The 21,819-nt window shown below is 36.6% G+C and overlaps 1 protein-coding gene across 2 annotated transcripts; it reads right to left on the bottom strand.

Annotated features, from left to right (window-relative positions):
• Positions 1-1,186: 1,186 nt before the first annotated feature.
• LOC121294680 (synaptotagmin-4-like) lies at positions 1,187-8,969 on the bottom strand. 2 transcript variants are annotated; one of them, XM_041218656.1, is made up of 4 exons: positions 8,655-8,969; positions 6,844-7,682; positions 5,970-6,090; positions 1,187-3,050 (listed from the first exon to the last, which is right to left on the bottom strand). In XM_041218656.1, the coding sequence occupies exons 1-4, from the start codon at positions 8,686-8,688 to the stop codon at positions 2,740-2,742; spliced, it is 1,305 nt and encodes a 434-aa protein (XP_041074590.1). In that variant the 5' UTR covers positions 8,689-8,969; the 3' UTR covers positions 1,187-2,739. The 2 variants fall into 2 exon arrangements, with proteins under 2 accessions (XP_041074590.1, XP_041074600.1); XM_041218666.1 differs by having other exon boundaries at positions 8,828-8,968.
• Positions 8,970-21,819: the final 12,850 nt, after the last annotated feature.

Genomic DNA, 21,819 nt, shown 5'->3' with positions numbered 1-21,819 from the left:
ACATCTTTAATCTAACTTTATTATTATTATTATTATTATTATTATATATTATTATTATTATTATTATTTGAACATTTTGATCACATCAGAATGAAAATCCCTTCAAGCAGGCGATCTTTCCCACAATCACCTCTTGTTAAAATGTGTCTTGGTACTGTCCGTCATGTACATTACAGCATTGTATTTTCATGGACTTTAACTTGCACTTTATTAATGTATATGGCATCTTAGGTTAAAAAGTACTTTGAAACAGTATAATTACATTATGACTGGTTTCATGAATACCAATATAAATAATACAAACATCTTGTGCTGCATAACTTGCCCTGTGATGAGAAGTGTTTCACTTGTTAGTGATATCCTTGCAATTCCAGGTGAAATGATTCAACAGCAAGTCAAAAAACATCATTGGCACAAAACTGTTGAAAAAAATTATAATAATTGATACAGAACCTGCAATTGACGATATTGGAATGTTCAACTGATTAACAGCATCTATGCTATGAAATCATCCTAACCCTCCAGAACTGCATTACATCAAACTGCTGAATCAGTTACCAAAGCCTGCTGTCTGTCAGACACTTTAAAGCATCTTTACATCGTGCTTTGTCTTCCTCACAACACACACCCAGCAGATTACAGGAGCATTCCTGCATACCCACCTACCCAAACTTCTCTGTGAAAAGCACAAGCAGGCAAGAAGTGTGGGGGGGTTTCTGCAGGGCAAAATATGATTTAAAACTGTGCATGAATACACAGCTCTGTAGTTTACTGGTTGCATCATGAGCAGAATGTTTTGGCTTGTTTCTTAGCTTTGTGTGTGTGTATTTGTATCACTTCAGGTCATGTATGCTCAGATTCAGCATTCTCAAAACAATAAAGCCTTGCTTCCTTCTCCATACAGTGAAGTCAGTTCCACTTGCACTTAATGATCAATGTTCCCCGTTCCCTTGCTTTTAAATTAAATGATGCAATACTGTATTTTCAGTCCCATTGCAGTCCTAACCGTTCCCTGTCACTTGACACCTGGTCGTTACAGAATGGAGTTCTTACCTGCACAGTACAATACAGATGGATTCTTGCTCATCCCTGGCACAGTTCACAGTGTCAAAGTCACACAGACAGTGTTGTTGTAACACCGTTGTCGGACATGGAACAATGCAATTAATTCTGCGGTACATGTTTATTTTGTCTTTGACCTTTATTCCCTTAATTTTATCAGGGGAAAACTGCACCAGACATGATGTGTTTGCATTAATGCACATTTGTTTTTGCTGCTAGGACAAGACATAGCACAACACCGGTGAGACAATTCAGATGATGCAATGACATGACTTTCACGGCAAGTACTGCTGTGCTTATTCAGGTCTTTCAGTTGAGACAGGACAAAGAACACTGATTGGAAAACTGTTTAAATCTTCCAGAGTGATAGTAGTGATATTAAAAAAAAAAATTGCTTTAGGAATTTTACTGAATTTTACATATCTACAAATTGATATTAATTTATATTTCCCATTTGAAATCTGTAATCAGTTTGATCTCCCTGAAACACTAAATATGGACACCTGAAAAACAATAACAGCAGAGCGAAAGGGCTAAAAACCACACATCCTTAACAACTTGGTCATTTGCTTGGACATTTAAAGAAAAAAACAAAACAAGTAATTCAACATTTACTCCTAAAGATGGGGAAGACAAAGCCCCCTCCTTGATATGGACGAGAGTAAATAATATAAAAAATATATACAATAAATAATACCTACCATTTTATATAACCCATTATGGAAATATTACAATGGCTCTTTGTAGAACCAAAAATAAATAAATAAATAAATAAATAAATACATGAATAGCACGATTTTTTTCTGGAAGTGTATCTTATGAGAAACAAACTATTCTATATGATCTTTACCAGCTAATTTAGTATTTGTTTTACTAGTGATAAAACTATGTGCCATCTGGTCCCTGTGTACAGGCCAATACATCAATTCATAACACCCCTCCTTTCCCTTACCAAACAAGTGTAACAATATACCAAGACAGTGTTTTGCCATTAATACCTCATCTGCTTGACCATATGAAATAAAACTTGTCATGTTCCCAAGATGTCAGGTGATTTATAACAGGTTGTATATATGCACAGTGTCAGGCTTCCCTGTTCCTTACAGTCTGGCTGACCAAACCTTTTCTGAGTATCATACACTACAAGACAGGCAACCTTGCTTCTTGTCTCAATAACCAACATCATTCAATTGCCTATTTAGGCTGTGCTCCAATTGGCATGGCATATGAAATAGCATTGTGCCTACAAAAATAAGATAGATAAATAAATAAATAGATACAAATACAAAATAAATAAATGATTGCATTGATTTTAAAAAATGCACGCAATAACAACATCATAATATAGAAGTATTCTTCTGTTAATAACAGTTCACAATATAATAGTCAGACAAACAGCTGTACAAGGTAATGCTGTGGTAGATGAAAAGCATGGTTGTTTTTTTTTTCTTCGTATTTTGAGAATTCATCTACTGTCTTTGGATTGTTGATGGTCAGATGTGCAGACAGTTCCTCACTGAACTGAACCCAATCATTTGATGGATTGATTAATTAATTAATTCATTAATTAATTAGTAAATTAATTGGCTGATTCATTAATTGATTAATTAATTAATTAATTATTTAATCACGCTTTGCACACGGTAGTCCTGCCCTGGACGGTCCGCTGGGGGAACACTAGCCCTCACTAAGGATGTGCCACTTGGCGATCTGTCTCCGCGGGTGCTCACAGATCTCCCTCCAGTGCTCGCCCACAGTGCCCTCCGCAGTGGCGCACAGCAGCAGCTGCCCGATGACGTCGTTGCGTGACAGCCGTCCGGAGTCGAGCAGAAGCAGCTCCACCTTGGTATCCTTCAGTTCCCCCTCTGAGGGGATGTCGAAGACGAACAGCTCGTTAAATACGGGGTTCAGGGAGCACTTCTTCACGTGGGTCTTCTTCTTGCAGACGCGCTTGTTGCCTTGGTACAGGTTCACCTTCACATATGGGTCTAACAGGGAGAAACAAAGCCTGTCATTGACGAATGGGGCAAGGGAGCATGATAATCAGCCCGATTTTCAAAAGGGGCAGAGGGAAAAACAGGTAACAAAACACCTTTGCGACTCCAGATAAGTCGTCTAAGTCAGTGGCGAAATTGAATTTTAGGCTTTGAGCTTTTGTGAAAATACACACGTATTACAGCTTGTTAAGCAATTGAAATTCATACTTTGTTCTATTTTACAATGCCTTATTTTGAAATGGTGCAAAGCACCAAAATACACTCGCTAATTAAGACATGCCCCCCTCTCGTGTCTTACTTAAACTGTGACTGCTGACAGGGCTACTGAGCCGAAATCTAAAGGAGGATATCGAAGCCCTTAGTTCTTTGACTGCCGCCTGACAGACATTTCTAGATCTAACTATAAAACAAGCTATGTGTAGATACAGATTGGACATGGGCACTACAATAGAGCTGTGTGATCTGATTAAGTTTGATGTAGAATCACAAACAACCCGCAGTCAGTAGCCATTCATTTTCTTGCAGCAGGTGCCATCTAGACAACAGCTGGGGACAGCTCACTCTTCTATGTCAAAGATACTGACTGATGTCACAGATGCACTTTTCTGTAGGGCCAGGGTAGATACTATTTCCAATTGGGGATGTGGAACAAAATAGAACCAAACACAAATATTATCAGTTGTCCAGCTTCCCAAACATGTTAGGTGAAATAAATTGCACACATGTTGCAATATCCCCAGATTCTAGGAATTAAACCTTCATCATTCTTTAACTGTACAAGTTTTATGTGATGCTCAATGTATTATCACAGAAGCAGTTGATAAGTACCCTGGCTCATGCCATGACTCATTTATAGTGGAGAACAGTGCCTTGATCAGAAAATTCGAACAGGAGCGTGGAGGCTGGCTAATTTTAGACTAGGTATATTAAATATATAATTAACATATGACCATTCAAAAACCTGTGTAACAAACGCATATTAATGTTTAACATTTTTATAATGATTTTTCACAAACATACATAAACATTCAGATATTGCATGTAAAGAATATGAATATGAATACTGCATCATAGAACACATTGTGATATTGAAATAAATTAAGGATTTTTTTTTAATAATAATAATAATAATAATAATAATAATAATAATAATAATAATAATAATAATAATAATAATAAATTATTTAGCAGACTCTTTTATCCAAATCGTCTTACAGAGACTAGGGGGTGCATCACAACTTTAGGTCCCAGAATCTTTTTTGGACTTCTTTATTTGATCTTTTTATGGAAGAGTTTGTATTTATTTATTTTTTCGGTTATATCCTTTTGTATTTTAAATTTAGCCCAAAATAAGTTTGTATGTGTTACAATCTCTTCGAGCAAAAGCTCAACTTGTGTGGCTAAGAATGTATTTTTCCTTTTTTTTTTTCTAATTGTTGCAACTACATGTGCGTTGCCTCGTTGTTTCCCATTTAAAAGACTATTGAAATGTGATTAATTGGCTTGTTAATCAACCTGAAAATTAATTGTCGTTTCAATTAAATCAGCCATAAGCAGCAGTCACAAAGGGTGGTTTTAAATCACAAGGGACAAAATATAAGATATATATATATATATATATATATATATATATATAATTATATTATATATATATATATATGGGTATATTACCCAGTGCTAATGCACAAAAGTGTTTTTTGTAAATGTTTTGCAAATATAGCCAGGGTTGTGATTATTGTATTGTAGAGCCTATTTCAATTTGTATTTAAATCGAAGCTGTTTATTCAACTGTGCCCTCTAGCCCTCAGGCAATATCATTGATTAAACACGTCTGTGAACGTTAATACTCTTAGCTCATTTCTTAAATTTTTTTTAAAAAAATCCATATTTGGAAATTCATTTTAACATTTATGTGCTATTGAACATTGAGTTGAAACACCTGCTACCAACTTGAAAACATCAGTTATTTTACATACAACTGGAATGTGTGCTCAGTACAAAGAGACAGTGTTATACACACACATGTATATATATTATATATATATATATATCATATAGTATATATAATATATATATATCTATATATATATCTATATTTATATAAAAAATACAAAAAACGGCATAGATAGTTTCTATTGGTTTATTAGATGATTTGGTCACACTTTAAAACAATAACTGCAAATTGATATGCATTTTAATATACTTTCACATGATTGCACAGCAGTCATATATTGTTGTTATTTTGTAATGATTTTATGGTAACACTTTAAAATAATGAGCTCCGTCTGAATACCACAATAATAACGTCTGGATATCTTCTGCTCTTCCTCTAAGTTCTGAAGATTCGTTTTGAATTCAGCCCTCTTAATTCATCAAGATTTAAAAACATTGATATTACCTGTTCCTAATAAATGTAGCTTACTCTTTATTCTTCCTCAATTGTTAATTCTTACTCGCTCACCTGGAGATGTGAGAAGTGTTAATTCGTGCAATAATTCTCGACTTTTACATGTGACAAACATCATTGGTTGTAAATTAGCACAGAATGACTATGAGTAATTAAATCCATATGAATTAACAGTGCTGAATTCAAAATTAATTATTTCAGAAATCAGAAAATTGTATATTCAGGTGTTATCCCTGTCGTATTTCAGTCAGAATTCGACATGAATGTACCATAATTTTTAATTGTGAATGTTTTTTTTTTTTTTTTTTTTTTGTTGTTGTTGTTGTGTTTTTTTTTTTTTGTTTTTTTTAATCCTGGAGATCTTCTTTTAACTATTCATAATGAATTTGAAGTGAACATCGTTATTTATACTGGTCACTTCAAATAATGGCTGCAAAACCATATGAATTTTACTGCATTAGCTGTTGATTTCTGTGCATTCTGTTTGCACGTCTTTTACATACCTGAGAGTTCAGAAGATTCCGACTTCTGAAGGTGACGCGCTTTCAGCACCACCACGGTCAGAGTGTTCGTGGTGGATTGATAACACAGGGACACCAGCAACTCTCCGCGGCCAACAGCTTTCTAAATAAACACATTAAAAAACAGGAATAGTCTTCAAAATACCCCATGCTCTTTTTCACGCAGTGTTCATAATTCAATTCAATGTTGACGCCGAATAACTCGGGAGTGGCGTACGTTAGGGAGCTATTAAATATTTAAGCAGAGATAAAATTCAAAAGACGATCGGATATGTGTTACACAAAATATGCACAGGTTTTACAGTAGATGAGCCTTCATATTTATAATAATAATAATAATAATAATAATAATAATAATAATAATAATAATGTAACTAGGTAGATTAGATACATACATATATACATACATACATACATAATCGCTACTTCAGAAAGCTACAAAATATATGTTTTTACTAAGTGCAAATGGGGTAAACCATAATTATTATTATTATTATTATTATTATTATTATTATTATTATTATTATTATTAGTAGTAGTAGTAGTAGTAGTAGTAGTAGTAGTAGTAGTATTAATAATAATAATAATAAATAATAATAATAATAATAATAATAATAATAATAATAATAATAAAACGTTATATTCATTATTCTACAGTGTCAGACCCTAAAGAGGTCAAATCACATGTTTCTTGTGCTGTAGTAATATTACCCTAAGTGCATAATTGATAAGGCGTCCTTTCATCTTTCTCTGTCTATGACCTGCGGTGCTGTATATCACATCAAAAGCTTCCCCGGCACCCAGTGTGAACCTCTCCCTTTTCCCTTCCCCTGAGGTTAAATTAAAATCTACTTACCCTGACGTTGCGTTTGCTGATCTCCCGGTTCATCAGAATCCGACCTTGTGACAGATCGATCCCAGACAGTGGTACCAGGACCTCCCCGATCACATCATCCCGGGAAAACCTGTCGAAACTAAGCACAATGAAGTGGAGGGCCAGGTTTTCCACTTGACTGTAAAGGATGCCATAAAAAGAAAAGGTTTCATCAAAGGTGGGGTCCAAAGTCTTCCTCAAGACCCGGGTTTTGACCTTGTGTTTTTTGTCCGGCAAGATGGTCATTTTCACATAGGGGTCGGAGGTCATAGACTGCTCGTCCATGGCGGAGAGTCCGTGCGCTTCCTTGATGTTGACGACGAAGGCTTTCTTCTCGAAGTTGTATTCTAAAGAAAAGAAGAGTGTCCCAAGTTTGGCTTTCTTTTCTGTTTTCTCGGTCGAGGAAGGCGCTTTATTTGATAGCAAACACTCGGGAGAAACCAGCTCCTTACCCTCCTCCACAAAGTATTTCTGGGGCGAAGGGATGTCCAGGTCGGGCGAGCTCCGAACCTTGTGATGGGGCTGGGTGAAGTTCCCGTTCAGGTCTCGCTTGTCCAGTTCCAAGTGTAATGCGTTCTTGGTACCGATGGGGGACGCGGCATTTTTGGTGTTCAGTTCTGTTTTCTCGTCCGCCCCGAACTTCTTTTTGTTGTTCAGGTTTTCTGGGTAAATGTCCACGCCCTTGAGCATATGCACAAACTTGTAAGAGGGAGTTTTGTTGGTTTTTGCAGATTTGCGCTGGCAGCAGATCCATGCAAACAAGGACACGGTGAAGACCAGACCGAATGCACTTATGATACCTACGGCAGCAGGAACCGTGGCTACAACAGAACAGAAAACAAGTACAAAATAACAGGATTGTATAGAATTTTTAAAAAGATAATGGCATCTGAAATATAAAACACTGAAATATTTAACCAAACCCTTCACAGAGCCTGCTATACATACACGCTACAGTACAGTCTATAGTAACTATTGCAGCAACATGATCTGATCATGATTTCAATATAAGCTGTTGTTAACAATGTCAGCATTCGAAAATCAACCAGTGCTGTGTCAGCAATTAAAAACAGGGTTTACAAAATGCTGAATTAGAGAAAGAGAATGAAACGTATTTTTTTTGTAAGAAACACATTAATTAACCACCAACTCCACATTTAGTGCATTGTAACATGACCCCTCCCCCCCAACACACACACACACACACACAGCCTATGTTCACGTCTTGAAATTTCTCCAACTGCTTCTTTTTTTCCTTTAATAACGCAGCTAGTTATTGCGGTCAGGTTAATCCCACGTCCAATTATGTGTTTACACCTCCTGTATATATATATATTAATATATTATCTATATATATATATAAAATTATATATATATATATATATATATAAACACTGCCCCCCTGTTATCCTCAAGCAGATATTTAATATAAAACACACATTTCCCTTGATCAATCACAGTCTGTGTTAATTTAGCATATTCTTTTAGAATGTAACAATATCGATCTATCGTTATATCTCGAGGTATGAGGATAGCAATAAAACAATTATTATATCAATATTAAACTACAATAACCATATATAGGCAGTGACAGTCTACCAGTTGATGCCATTTACAAGGAAACTGGTTATTACAACGAAATTGTGTTAAAGTGAGAGAAAAAAAAAACAATCTTGGTGTTGCCGTTTCAAATATTGCATACATAACCTCAGTAGCAACTTATGAAGTCAGTCCATTATAGAATACTATATTAACTAGATGTATTTATATGAATGATGAAAGAGATCGCTTACCAAACTGAGCTTCCCCTGTCACAATGGGAGCCATGTTGATCTGAGCTCTGTCCAAGGTGCTGAAAAAGGCACTTGAGGATTTCAACTGCTTTCGCTCCTTTTCTATGTCTTTTAGTTTTTACCTTCACTGCAATTAGGTTGTTTCTCTTGTTATTTCTGTTCAAATAACCAACCTGCACGGAGTGTCTCCAGTGTTCGCTCAGTGTCGGTGCTCCACGCTATCGATTGTGTTTAGTATTTGGATGCAGTTCTGTGTTGCCGCCCTGACTGACTGGCCTGCAGGCTGACTCAGAGATCCGTCTGGATCTTGGTCGCTGACGCAGTTTTGACGAAGCCGGGGCTGAAATCTCCGCCTTTCCTCAAAGGAATGGGAAGATGAGCTCATCAATTATTTTAACTGCTTGGTTGCAGGAGGTTCGACCAAACTGTATCTTATGACAGTAAAAAAAAAAAAAAAAAAAAAATCTGCCATCATGGAAAATTACTGCGAGATGTGAGATGTGTGCATAACAAGCACCGAATCACAGATATCAATTAACTGTGTTAGCTTCTAGGAGACCGGAGTCTCTGTTCAGTATAAACGAGAAAGGGAAAACGAAGAATGTATAATGTGTATGAAATATTTTTTTTTATTATTATTTGCACGATTTATCCTTTATTTAATTCAGAAACATTGGTATATAGCAGTACTAGTACTGGGTAAACATTGTTTGTAATAATTGTATTAGAGTGTGCTTGCGATTATGGAAGTTGCCGCCGCCCACCCTGCACAACGCCCAACTGCTTTGGTAATCAAGAAAACAGATCTAAACCTCCTTCAGTGTTGTCTTGTACTGTGACATGTTTATTCATAACTGATTTTAACTAAGGGACTGTTTTTAACCTACTGTAATAATTTTTCTTCTGCCTTTTTAAATACATTGTCTTTAGTTGGATTAAATAAAGCATGCCCCATTATCTTTAAATTCTTTATATATCAGTTTTAACAATTAGGACCAACTGAGTACAGGTTCAAAGTCACATCAGTGACCTGGGGAGGACTCTGGGGTCCCCTGGAATCTTTAACATGCAAATCTGTAATTAACACTGTGTCCTCTACATTGACACCATGCTGGGATGCTGGATAAGCTTTTGCTCAGAGGGACGAGACACATCTAGCCTGCCGCACCTATCACTTCCTGCAGCCCCTGGTTTTCAACTGAGTTCCCCTTTCCGGGTACTGAGCAGGCCTAGCGTTGCTTTGGTTCTTATAGGATCAAGCTTCTAGGAGGTATGTTGCCTGCAGAACCAGAGCACTTACTACTGAACAGATGCCATACCAAATCAACGAGGAAGCATGAAAGCCTCAGCAATTAATTCTCCACCTGTTACTTTGAGAGACGTCCCCTTCTAGAATAAACAACACTGTCATTCCAAAGGCATTGAGGCCATGTGTTTGTACACAGTTACTCAATGTGGAAGTCCCTGTAGTACCAGTGGGAGGTGCTGCAAGCAGTGGTGCAGTCGAGCCAGAATGTGCTTATTAGGAAAGCTAAGTCACTTGGCTCACATCTTCTTCACAACTGTCTGATTCAGTCAAGTCCTCTTCAATGCAATGGAAATACGATTAGGAACTTCTTTTATTACAAAGTGCTTCTTTAAAAAGGCTAAAATGCTGATGAAGATGACAGCAACATTGCATCTACGACTGTGACAGTCACACTTAAAGTAAAGAAAAGCATTCTGACAAGATGGAGAAAGACACTTTGTGGAAATACTTGTAGAAATGAGATAAACACACCTATTATATGTATTACTAGCAGTTCACTATACAAATAAAATGTGAATTCATACAATAATTCCTATTTTAGTGGTGTTCTGGTACCTTCAGATTTAGGACTACATCACTGGGTATAAAGTAGGGCTGACCCCCTTTCATACATTTCCTTTCTGGAGCCCTGAGTTACAGTCTCGCTGCACAGGTGTGAAGGAGTGTGGTGGTCTCAGACTTGGTAAAGAAAAGCACAAGCATTTTATAACAGATTTCACCATGGTGGAGTAAATACTGTGCTGAGTTGCATTATCCCAACAGACACAAGCAGTCTGTGCTCTTGTTTATTTTTCAACATATCCCTCTCTGGAGGATCTCCAGCTGCACATCCACTCCAGTTGCCTTTGTGGATAACTGCAGGGAAGCCATAAATTCACTGGCTATTGAGTCTGGTAAATGTAAATGTAATTTTAATCATTCATTTTTAATTATTTAAATTTTAGAAAGCTGTCTTTTTGTTGTGTAATGAATTCAAATGAACTAATGTCATTTTAATAACCAATGTTTTTTTTTTTTTTGGAAAGCTGTCTGTTCACTACATAACAATTGAGTAAAACACAATGTAATTGATCATAAATGTATCTCTGTGGTGCAGCTTTCATATAAACCAATGTCACACTACTTTTTAGTAGTATGGCGTTGGTTTATATGCGAGACAGAAATTCACTAAGGCATTTTAGACAGGCACTTGGAAAGGAGTACAGCAGGTATCATGTCCCCAGTACCTAAGAACATAAAAACATAAGAAAGGCTACAAACGAGAGCAGGCCATTCGGCCCATCTTGCTCGTTTGGTTGTTAGTAGCTTATTGATTACAGAATCTCATCAAGCAGCTTCTTGAAGGATCCCAGGGTGTCAGCTTCAACAACATTACTGAGTAATTTTTCATTACCCACAATTCTCTGAGTAAAAAAGTGCCTCCCATTTTCTGTTCTGAATGCCCCTTTGTCTAATCTCCATTTGTGACCCCTGGTCCTTGTTTCTTTTTTCAGGTTGAAAAAGTCCCCTGGGTCAACATTGTCAATACCTTTTAGAATTTTAAATGCATAGGACATGCCTTTTAAGCCAGGAATAATTCTGGTTGCTCTTCTTTGTACTCTTTCTAGAGCAGCAATATCCTTTTTGTAGCGAGGTGACCAGAAGAGAACACAATGTTCTAGATGAGGTCTTACTAATGCATTGTAAATTTTTTACATTACTTCCCTTGATTTAAATTCAACACTTTTCATTCTACAGCTAAGCATGTTGTTGGCCTTTTTATAGCTTCCCCATATTGTCTAGAATAAGAAAGTCAGCATAAACTCCTAGATCTTTTTCATAGATTCCTTCTTCAATTTCATGATCTCCCATAAGTAGAATGATTTCATTTTGTTATTAGATATTCTATCTTCAGGATTTGTCCACTGAGATGGAAATTTAATAGTCCAGAGGCTGGGCGCAAACCAGCACTCCCACATATTAACCGCTGAGCTCCTCTGCTTTCATGGTTATAGAGCTTTTAAATTAACCTAATCTCATCTCACCGACAGGGGTCAGACTCCATAACGGCAGTGCATCACACAACACTGCTTGTTACACTAGCACCTCATTCACAGGGGAATCCTACCAGCAGCAGCCTGACAACCCAACAATCAATGTATCAGATAAGGTATCATAATTTAAAACAACCCAAAAAGAATCAACACTGGGAGTACTGTGTTCTTCTACCAGGAGGGTGCATCGAGGATTCACTACTAGGAGTGAAAGTATCAAACTTGCTAGCTGATTTTACCAATTGAGTACCACTTTCAAATCAGTCTCCCAGCAATTAAAATGTTTGTAAGGATTTTTATTATAAATTATATGCATTTATTATTATTATTATTATTATTATTATTATTATTATTATTATTATTATTATTATTATTATTCTATGTACATGGAGACGCCATGCATTCTAGATCCTTGCACAAAAATCCCTTCTGAGTAGTAGTCATTCAAATGAATACAGGAACTCAGGCAGAAAACTTGTTATTAAAACAGTAATTTTTAATAGCTTAAGTCACTTGCATCATTTAACAAATAGTTTACCATAGTTTATCATGTTTTGTAATGTTTTCTTACTATGTTTTACCATACCTCTCTGGGCTTTACAATGCTTACCTATACTTTGCCGTGCTTTCGGTATGTTGTACCAGTGCTTCGTGTTTTGCTTTATTTGCTATAATTTTAAAATGTTCTTTTCTTTTGCTGTTTTTATGTTTATATTGTTTTTATTGTACTAAATGTACTTCCGAATGTTCTTTTCTTTTTTGTTTTTTAAAGCGCCTTGGTATGGCTCGCCATGAAAGGCGCTTTATAAATAAAGTTTGATTTGATTTGACTTTGATTTGTTTTACACTTTGCTAAGCTTTTACTGTGGAAAACCTTTATAAGGGTATAGACAGGTATAAAGCTATGGCCAAAATGTTTGCATCACCCTGTAGAATTAACTCATGTTGCTTCATATTCAAATTCAAATTAAACTTGTTGAATAATGTTATGTTAACATATTTAATTACATAAATAGCTTGCAGTTTTTCATATACAGTGGTAATTTGGACCAATGGGAACACACACAGACAGGACCAATCACAGAGGAGACAAGCAGACTGACTCACACAGACAGAGGTAAACAAAGCAACGGCAAAAAAAATTCAGAGCTGGGGAAGACAATTACAGCAGAAACAGCGAGAACAGGGCGCGAATCAAAAACATTTTTTGACGCTGTGACGTAGCCGTTTGTGTTTCTGTTAAGGTTAATGTTCTTCAAAAAAGATAAGTGTTCTAGAAAGTATTCCACAGTGACAATGCCACACTGTTTTGATAAGACACGGGTTAGAGAGGATGAATGGCAGCCACAGAGCACTTACAAACATTTAATTTAATTCCAACCTCAGCGCCAAAATTCACAATGGATGGTCTTGCTAAAAGAATACTGTAACCAAGAAATGTGCTGATTACATGTTTCAGTTCTACTGTGGAAAACACTTAGAACTTAGACCTGCAGCTGCTTTCGATAATGGCTGTTTCCACAAAGTGAAAGCTGATACAAATTGTACAAAGACATTTTGTACATTAACCCTTTCATACCATTCACAGTTCCCAGTACAAAAGACACTCCATTTATGCAGTCCACTTGGTGTACAAAGTGACATTAATATTTTCCAGCAGGCATTACTGTAATCCCATAACATTTTTCAATAACTTGTAACTGTTCCTTTTTCAGATAGGTAATGAAATGTTGTAACAGATAGCACTTCATTGTAAAGTTTTAGGTCCATTTAAAAAAAGGACTACAGTTAATGAGTAACGTGGAAATCAGAAAGTGCTTCAACAGTGCAAGTCAAACCTTACAAGTAACACGAATGTGCTATTTACATCATATTGCCAGAAAATGGTAATTGGAATGTCAAAAAGTATTTCGAGTTGCAGCCTGATCAAACAAATATAATCCTGTTTATTTCAGGAAGCAGGTTGCGTGAGTCATCACATTCCGGACACATCCATTGATTGGAGAATACAGTACAGTGAAATACGATAATAGTTTCATATTAGTCAAAACAATAAAACATGGAGAAATCTAATCCACTATTTGTCTAGCTGTGTAGCTCACTTCCCGTTGTGTACACACTAACTCTCTAACTCTAAGCAGAAAACTATATTCTAAGGAGGACTATCAATTTACTTACTCTCTCAAAGGCATAATCATTTAAAGGGTTCATCACAGGGTGGTCATCAGTCTGCATCCAGAATCTGCTCTCATACACATCCTTGCCCAATACTGCCCCCATCTTTATTTTTGTTAAATCTGGTTTAGTCCAGGCTGTGTGGCTATTTTGAATATAATTGTAATCATGGTTAATAACCCTATCTTTGTTCTGAAGGTTACTTCAACTGTTTACTCATCAATAAGAAACCATCTGAAATGAAGGATAGTGTGTTGACCCTGTGCAGTACTGTTGTACTTTTTGAGGAAAAACTAATTAAGACCTCTTCAATTGAGCCCAGCCAATAGGAGCTGTTGTAAGGAAAATGTAATTTGGTGTCTGCAAATGTGTGCACACAATACCAGTGGCTGTTAGTACATTTCCATTTAATGATTCCAATATTCAAGTTACACATATATAGCATAAACATTTATCATTAGACACAACAAATGTGGCACTAAGTTTTAATACAAACAGAAATCAGATAATTACCAGTTACATTCTTCCCTGGGAGGCAGCTCAGATATAGAGGTGGTCTGTTATCAGGAGAGGATTCAAGTAAGCTTGTTTTGCTTGCACTGATGAGTGCCTGTCTTGTATATTCTACCTAAGTGCATGCGTGTAAAGTTGAATTTTGTAGCTTCTGCTCCACTGTGTTTATGTAAACACTACCATTTCCTGGCATGAGTGATAATGTGGTTCCAGTTTATCAATGCCGTGTTCCTGTGTCCGGGCTGGGCCAGTAGAACGAGTCTGATAACATACTCCCACGGCTGCAGCTGGGCTCTAGTGTTATTTGTTTAGCCTTAGATGATCTTTACACTGTCGTAGCTTCAGAACTTCGGTGTCTTTTTCTTATTCATGTGTCTGTGGCCGACAGTTTTCTATTCATGAAACCTGGAACAGGCCCTGGGGTTATGTCACTGATGAAATGTGAAACTTGGTGCGATCAAGACTAAACCAGCGACAATCTCATTTAAAAATGTAAAGTGATCACCACAAGACAATCGTACCTCCAAACAAGTAATCTGAACATTTAAAAAAGGTTATTTCCCCCCAAAAATGTTAAAATAACTCATAACAAAACATTGATGCACTGTTATACTGTATAAATTACCATACTGCATCTGTGTAATGTCAACATCTTGTTGCCTAACAAACTAGGATAATCAGCAAGTACTTTTACTTTTATATGAATGTGTAACTTTTGAATATTAGAATCAATAAAAGTAAACTTACTAATATAGCAATAGGTATTGTGTACAACTGGTATATGTTTCCGTACAATTAGAGTTGGTAAATAAAATCTGAACAGAAGAAAATATTATATTCAGCCCATCAGTACACTCCAGTTCCAAGTAGCTGATTGATCTTAAAACTTTGTTGGGTCTTAAAGGATTCCAGTGATTCAGCATCAACACCATGGCTAGAAGACAGAATACCTACAACAGAGGTCAGAGAACCATTAGCAAACTCAGATCACAACATGGTCTCATTTGAAGTGCTTTTTAAAACCCAAAAAGTAAGGACTAAAGCTAAGATTTACAATTTTAAAAAGGCAAACTATGAAGGAATGAAACAGAGACTAACAGTAGTAGACTGGAGTAAAATAGAGAAAACATCCACAGAAAAAGGATGGCTATTTTTTAAAAATGTAGTACTAGAGGTGCAAAACAATTACATCCCAAATGTAGACAAATCAAAATCTAAAACAAAATGGCCAAAATGGTTTAATTGATCAATTAAAAAAAAAACATTCAGAGAAAAAGAGACACTTTACAGAGTATTTAAAAAGGACCAAAAACAGAAAGACTACTTAGGAACTGCAAACATAAGTCCAAAAGAGAAAGAGAGAGAGAGAGAGAGAGAGAGAGAGAGAGAGAGAGAGAGAGAGAGAGAGAGAGAAATGAGCATTGCTAAGGGGACTAAAATCAATTTCAAAAAGTTTTTCAAAATCCAGTTTTATATAACTTTAGCATAACAGAGGCAGAAGTGTTAAAGGGACTAGGAGCGCTTAAAATAAACAAATCCCCTGGGCCGGATGAGATCCTCCCAATAGCACTCAAACAAATCAAAGAACTTATTTACAAACCACTTACCAAGATCATGCACCAATCTCTTGACACAGGGGTTGTACCGACAGACTGGAAATTTGCAAACGCAATACCGATCCACAAAAAGGGAGACAAAACCGAAGCAGGTAACTACAGACCAATAAGCCTGACTATTATTATAAATGTAAACTTATGGAAACTATAGTAAGATCCAAAATGGAAAATTTCCTATATGGTAACAGTATCCTGGAAGACAGTCAGCATGATTTTAGGAAAGGGAGATCATGTCTGCTTGATTTGTTTGAGGATGTAACATCCACAATTGATAATTGCAAAGTATATTACATGGTTTATTTAGATTTCCAGAAAGGTTTTGACAAAATCCTGCATAAAATATAAATTCTCAAACTGAGTGCAGTATGGATTTAAGGAAACACATGTACATGGATTAGGGAGTGGTTAACGTGTAGAAAACAGAAAGTACTGATTAGAGGAGAAACCTCAGAATGGAGTGTGGTAACCAGTGGAGTACCACAGGGATCAATATTAGGTCCTCTGCTATTCTTAATCTACATTAATGACTTAGATTCTGTTATAGTAAGAAAACTTGTTAAATTTGCAGATGACACAAAAATAGGAGGAGTGGCAAACACCATTGCAGCAGCAAAGGCCATTCAAAATGTTCTAGACAGCATTTAGAACTGGGCAGACACACGGCAAATGACATTTAATAGAGAAAAGTGTAAGGTACTGCACGCAGGCAATACAAATCTGCCTTATAAATACCATATGGAAGACAATGAAATTGAAGGAATCCAGGAAAAAGACATAGAAGTTTATGTTGACTCAAACGACTTCATCTAGACAATGTGGGGAAAGTATAAAAAAAAGGCCAACAAAATGCGAGAATATATATTGACAAGCATTAAATTTAAATCAAGGGAAGTAACGTTCTTTACAATGCCTTAGTAAGACCTCATCTAGAATATTGTGTCCAGTTCTGCTCACCTTGCTACAAAAAGGATATTGCTCTAGAAGAGCGAACAGAATTATTTCAGGTTTAAAAAAGGCATGTCATATGCATTCAGAATTCTAATTTATTGGTATAGACAATATTGACAATATCGACCCAAAGGACTTTTTCGACCTGAAAAAAGAAACAAGAAACAAGGGGTCTCAAATGGAGATTTGATAAAGGAGCATTCAGAACACAAAAAAATAGGAGGCACTTTTTTTTTTTTTTTTTTTTTTTTTTTTTTTACACAGAATTGTGGGAGTCCAGAACCAACTCCCCAGTAATGTTGTTGAAGCTGACATCTTGGTTTCCATCAAGAAGCTGCTTGATGAGATTCTGGGATCAGTAAGCTACTAACAACCAAACAAGCAAGATGGGCCGAATGGCCTCCTCTAGTTTGTAAACTTTAAGAATAGTGACATATCCTCTGTCCTTAAAAAAAAAAAAAAAAAAAAAACAAACACTCTATGGTTCAGTCTCTTTATGATCCTTTGGCAAGGTCCCAAAGTCTTCTATACTGACTGTGAGTTCCAGCTTTGTGTTATCTGTACATTATACCAGCTTGCTAACTAGCCCCTTTTTGGTCATTTATGTAAACAATAAATGTGTTCTAGAATGTTCCCATTTAACATTTCATTGCCATATGTAAATAGAATTAGGCTGGCTCTCACCTTTTGTGGTGTCTATATATGATAAAGTTATTGTAAGCACAAATCAATAACCTATCTTGAGATATAGACACCATCTAGAGACGCATCTTCAGTTATGCATGATGAATATTTGACTAAATTATCTAGGGTTTTACCACAATTTACTACTACATTTTCACAAAACTACTCATACTTTAAGTGGAATCAAAGGTTTCACTATACAGATGAATATCTATTTTACAGTAATAATAATTCTGGCTATATATTGCATTCATGTGATATATGACCCAGTATTTTAGACAATATTCAATTTAATGTTACCACATATCAGTGCTTGTTTAACATTAAAAAATAAAACAGACAAATTGGATTAAAAGAAAACATGCTTTTATTTTAAAAGTTACAAAAATATGAAGTAGATTGTACGCACAATAAAGTATTATACTAGGTATGTTTAAGAAAAAAAATATTAACCATATACTCAAACATTTAGGAATAGTCATTTTATCCAACCTAGAATTCAACATAGAGTATAGGTCAATGCCATTACATCATACAAAGTTTGAGCAGAATTGCTTACAGTTTATGTATGCACCACGGAAATTCATAAGTTTAGTTACCTTATATGTGAAGAAGGTAAGAACAGTCTCCAACAAAGAATTAGGTGTCTTTCTCCACATGGTTAAAAGCTTTTCAGTTTTTAAAGTTGGGATCTGAGCTGGGCTTTGCTGAGATTTGAAGAAATGTTACAATGTCCCACAATGCAACAAAAATAGGAAATGATATGTGTTGGCCTGCCCTTTTTAGCATGACATCCAGAAATGCATCTAGCACTCTGGAAAAGGTGGATTGGGCTATCCATCCAGACATTCCAACTGTGTTCTGAAAGGAACCAGAGGCTTAGTGCAGAGAACACAGCACTTTCACATGTGCAGGGATAGCATTCCCTAGATTGATGCTCAATTCAGCTATGATATCAAGGATGAGCTGCAGAGTGAGACCATAACGCTTTAGCACTGCATCCTCCAGCATCCCAAACAAAGGAATATGGGGGGGGGGGGGGGGGGGTGCGGGGCTCTTCTTCGTCTTGCACTTCTCCTCCGAACATGTTCCTGCCTCTCCTCAACAAGAGCCAAGTGTCACCGCATCAGGAAGTGAACCACAGCAGCCATCCTGAAGCCAATGACAGGTCTCTGCAGGTGTGTGCTTTTATACAGCTCTTAGTTATTCACTTCTACAATGGTATGCACCGTGTAAGAAGATGTGTAAAGTTTTTGGAGGGTCAGCAATTGCCAAAGTGCAAGGCAAAATCCTTACATCACATCCTGCCCAATTCCACGCTCTTTTCTTCATTTGGATGCATTTCAATATAAATAATGGATTAATGATGGCAGAGTGCAAATTTGATTGCCAGGTGAACACCATTCTTTACATGAGCTGCATTTTTAGCGTCAGGTAAAATCAGACTTTACGGCTTCTAAACACAATTTATGGCAGCATATCACAGATAGCTTTGTGTGGTGACATCAGACGAGGAAATGCCAGACACGATGTGGTAAATGAAGGCGCTGATATGCAGATTTATTAAACAAAGTATTTAAACAAAACACTTTTGTAAAACAAAATGGCACAATGGCCAAAACAGACACACACAAAGCAATGAAACAAACAAATACCATGCTGAGTGGTTTCAGCCCGAGTAGCATTTATTATTATTTTAAAGTTTTATCTCCTTCTCCCTCCCTTTTTCCACTCTGAACACCAACCACGACTGAGAAATTAATGCTCCTTTTAAGCAGCTGTTCCGGGACTTGATTGCTAATCATTCAATCTGGCCCTGGCACAGTCTGCACGTTAAGTAATTGTGACTTCCTCGTGCCCACATACCAATCGTACATAAATAACCCATGCTACATAACCCACACTATATAAATAAATCCAATACACCCAAGGGCTGGGGTTACCCTGTCACGCAGCATTATGGGGTTTTGCACCCACCAAACACTTTGTGCATATACTTACATCACATCTTCAGTCGAAGAAATTTGCAGATATGTTGTTTTTTTTAATCTTCCTGCTCATCAATTTTAGGGTGCAAGGTAATCAGGAGGAGACCCTCAGCAGGGTTTCTGGCTTATCAAACGCTCCCCTTAACAAGGATGAAGATCCTCCAGACTTCTTGTCAGAGATGTTTTAGGAATAAAGGTTCAGTGGGTACACTCTTATTTAAGCAAATATAAATTATACTTTTTTATACTACACTATGAATGAGAGGCTTTTTCATAGATATTTTTGTGTTTAGGGTTTTTTAAAGGTTTGGCACCTCCATATCTGAGTGCTGTGGTTGAAAGCACAAGCACTGGCTGTAGTTTATGCTCACAGGATTCTGTTAATTTTGCTGTTCTAAGGGTTGAACATAAGAAAATAAGAAAGTTTACAAACAAGGAGGCCATTTGGCCCATCTTGCTCGTTTGGTTGTTACTAGCTTATTGATCCCAGAATCTCATCAAGCAGCTTCTTGAAGGATCCCAGGGTGTTAGCTTCAACAACATTACCAGAGAAGTTGGATCCAGATCCTCACATTCTCTGTGTAAAAAAAGTGCCTCCTATTTTCTGTTCTGAATGCCCCTTTGTCTAATCTCCATTTGTAACCCCTGATCCTTGTTTCTTTTTTCAGGTCAAAAAAGTCCCTTCGGTCAATACCTTTAAGAATTTGGAATGCTCAACTCAGGTTGTTTAGAAGAATTGTCTTTTGCTTATCAACTCCTGAAGACATGGAATTGTTTCCATCACAGTATGAAGATGGAGTTTGATAATCTCTCCTGCTCTGGTTTTAAAGATTGTATGACAGAATTGTTTAGAACCTCTTGTCAATGCTTCTCTCTCAGTCCACATTAACAAATAGGTATGACTAGTTTAAATATTTTTTTTTACATCTTTCTATGCTGTCGATTAAGTTCGAACCACACATGTTTTTATTGTGTTGTTTGTACTTTAATTGTTTTTTATACATTGCAATGGTCTTTTTATTGTTTTCCAGGATCCCCTTGTAAACAAGTCCTCAATCTCTGTGGGTAAATCTCCTAGGGCTCCCAGCACCAATCCCTGCATGAGAACATGATCCTAACTGGGAGTTACTCCCCTTACAGACACTCTGCCTTGTTTAACCCAATTCTGTATCCAAGTACACATACTGTACAGCTATTCTAATTCCAGAAAAATCATCAGCACAAATTCAAGCCTATAAGGGCTATACTTTTGCTCTTTCCCCTAACCAAGCAAATACTGGCCTATATATTTAATAACTGCAACTGCCTACACCTGCATCTTTGTAATTACGGGGAATGTGGACTCAGACCAACTGAGAGACCCTGAGAGGTCAGGAAAGCTGCTGTCACTCTTATGTGTTTATTAAAATGTTCAGTCTAGCTTAATTCTGCATTTTCATGGTTCAGTCACTGCAGTCAATATTAATAATTCAGGAAAGGAGACTGGCTGGATTTAATAAAGAATCCAAATGCAAACTGCAACACCTGGCCTTTACAATGGATAGCACGTGCCTGGACACCCAGTCAAGCAGATTTATGCCTATTTAAGAAAGCAAGCAAGCAAGCAAGAAAGAAGACTGAACTAAAATGTAGTCCTCTTCCTTGCATGCTGTGGTAAAACTAACTTAATCACCTTGTAAGCTCAACTTGAGGTCAACCAATTCAACATTAATTCTGTATAATGAGGACTGGGCATTTAAGAGATGAATGCCCTTGCTTTACAAAAAAGTGGGGGGGGTGGGGGTGGGGGGTAATACCAGTGCAGCTGCGGAAACACAGCAAACACCATCTACCTGTAAAAAAAAAAAAAAAAACAATCACTTTTCCAGTGCAGTGACTAAAGAGACATACCATATAGTG

The sequence above is a fragment of the Polyodon spathula genome, chromosome 2, assembly GCF_017654505.1.
Source record: "Polyodon spathula isolate WHYD16114869_AA chromosome 2, ASM1765450v1, whole genome shotgun sequence".
Classification (NCBI taxonomy): domain Eukaryota; kingdom Metazoa; phylum Chordata; class Actinopteri; order Acipenseriformes; family Polyodontidae; genus Polyodon; species Polyodon spathula.
Note: the sequence above shows the minus strand (reverse complement) of the source record. Positions and strands in the feature narration are given on the sequence as shown.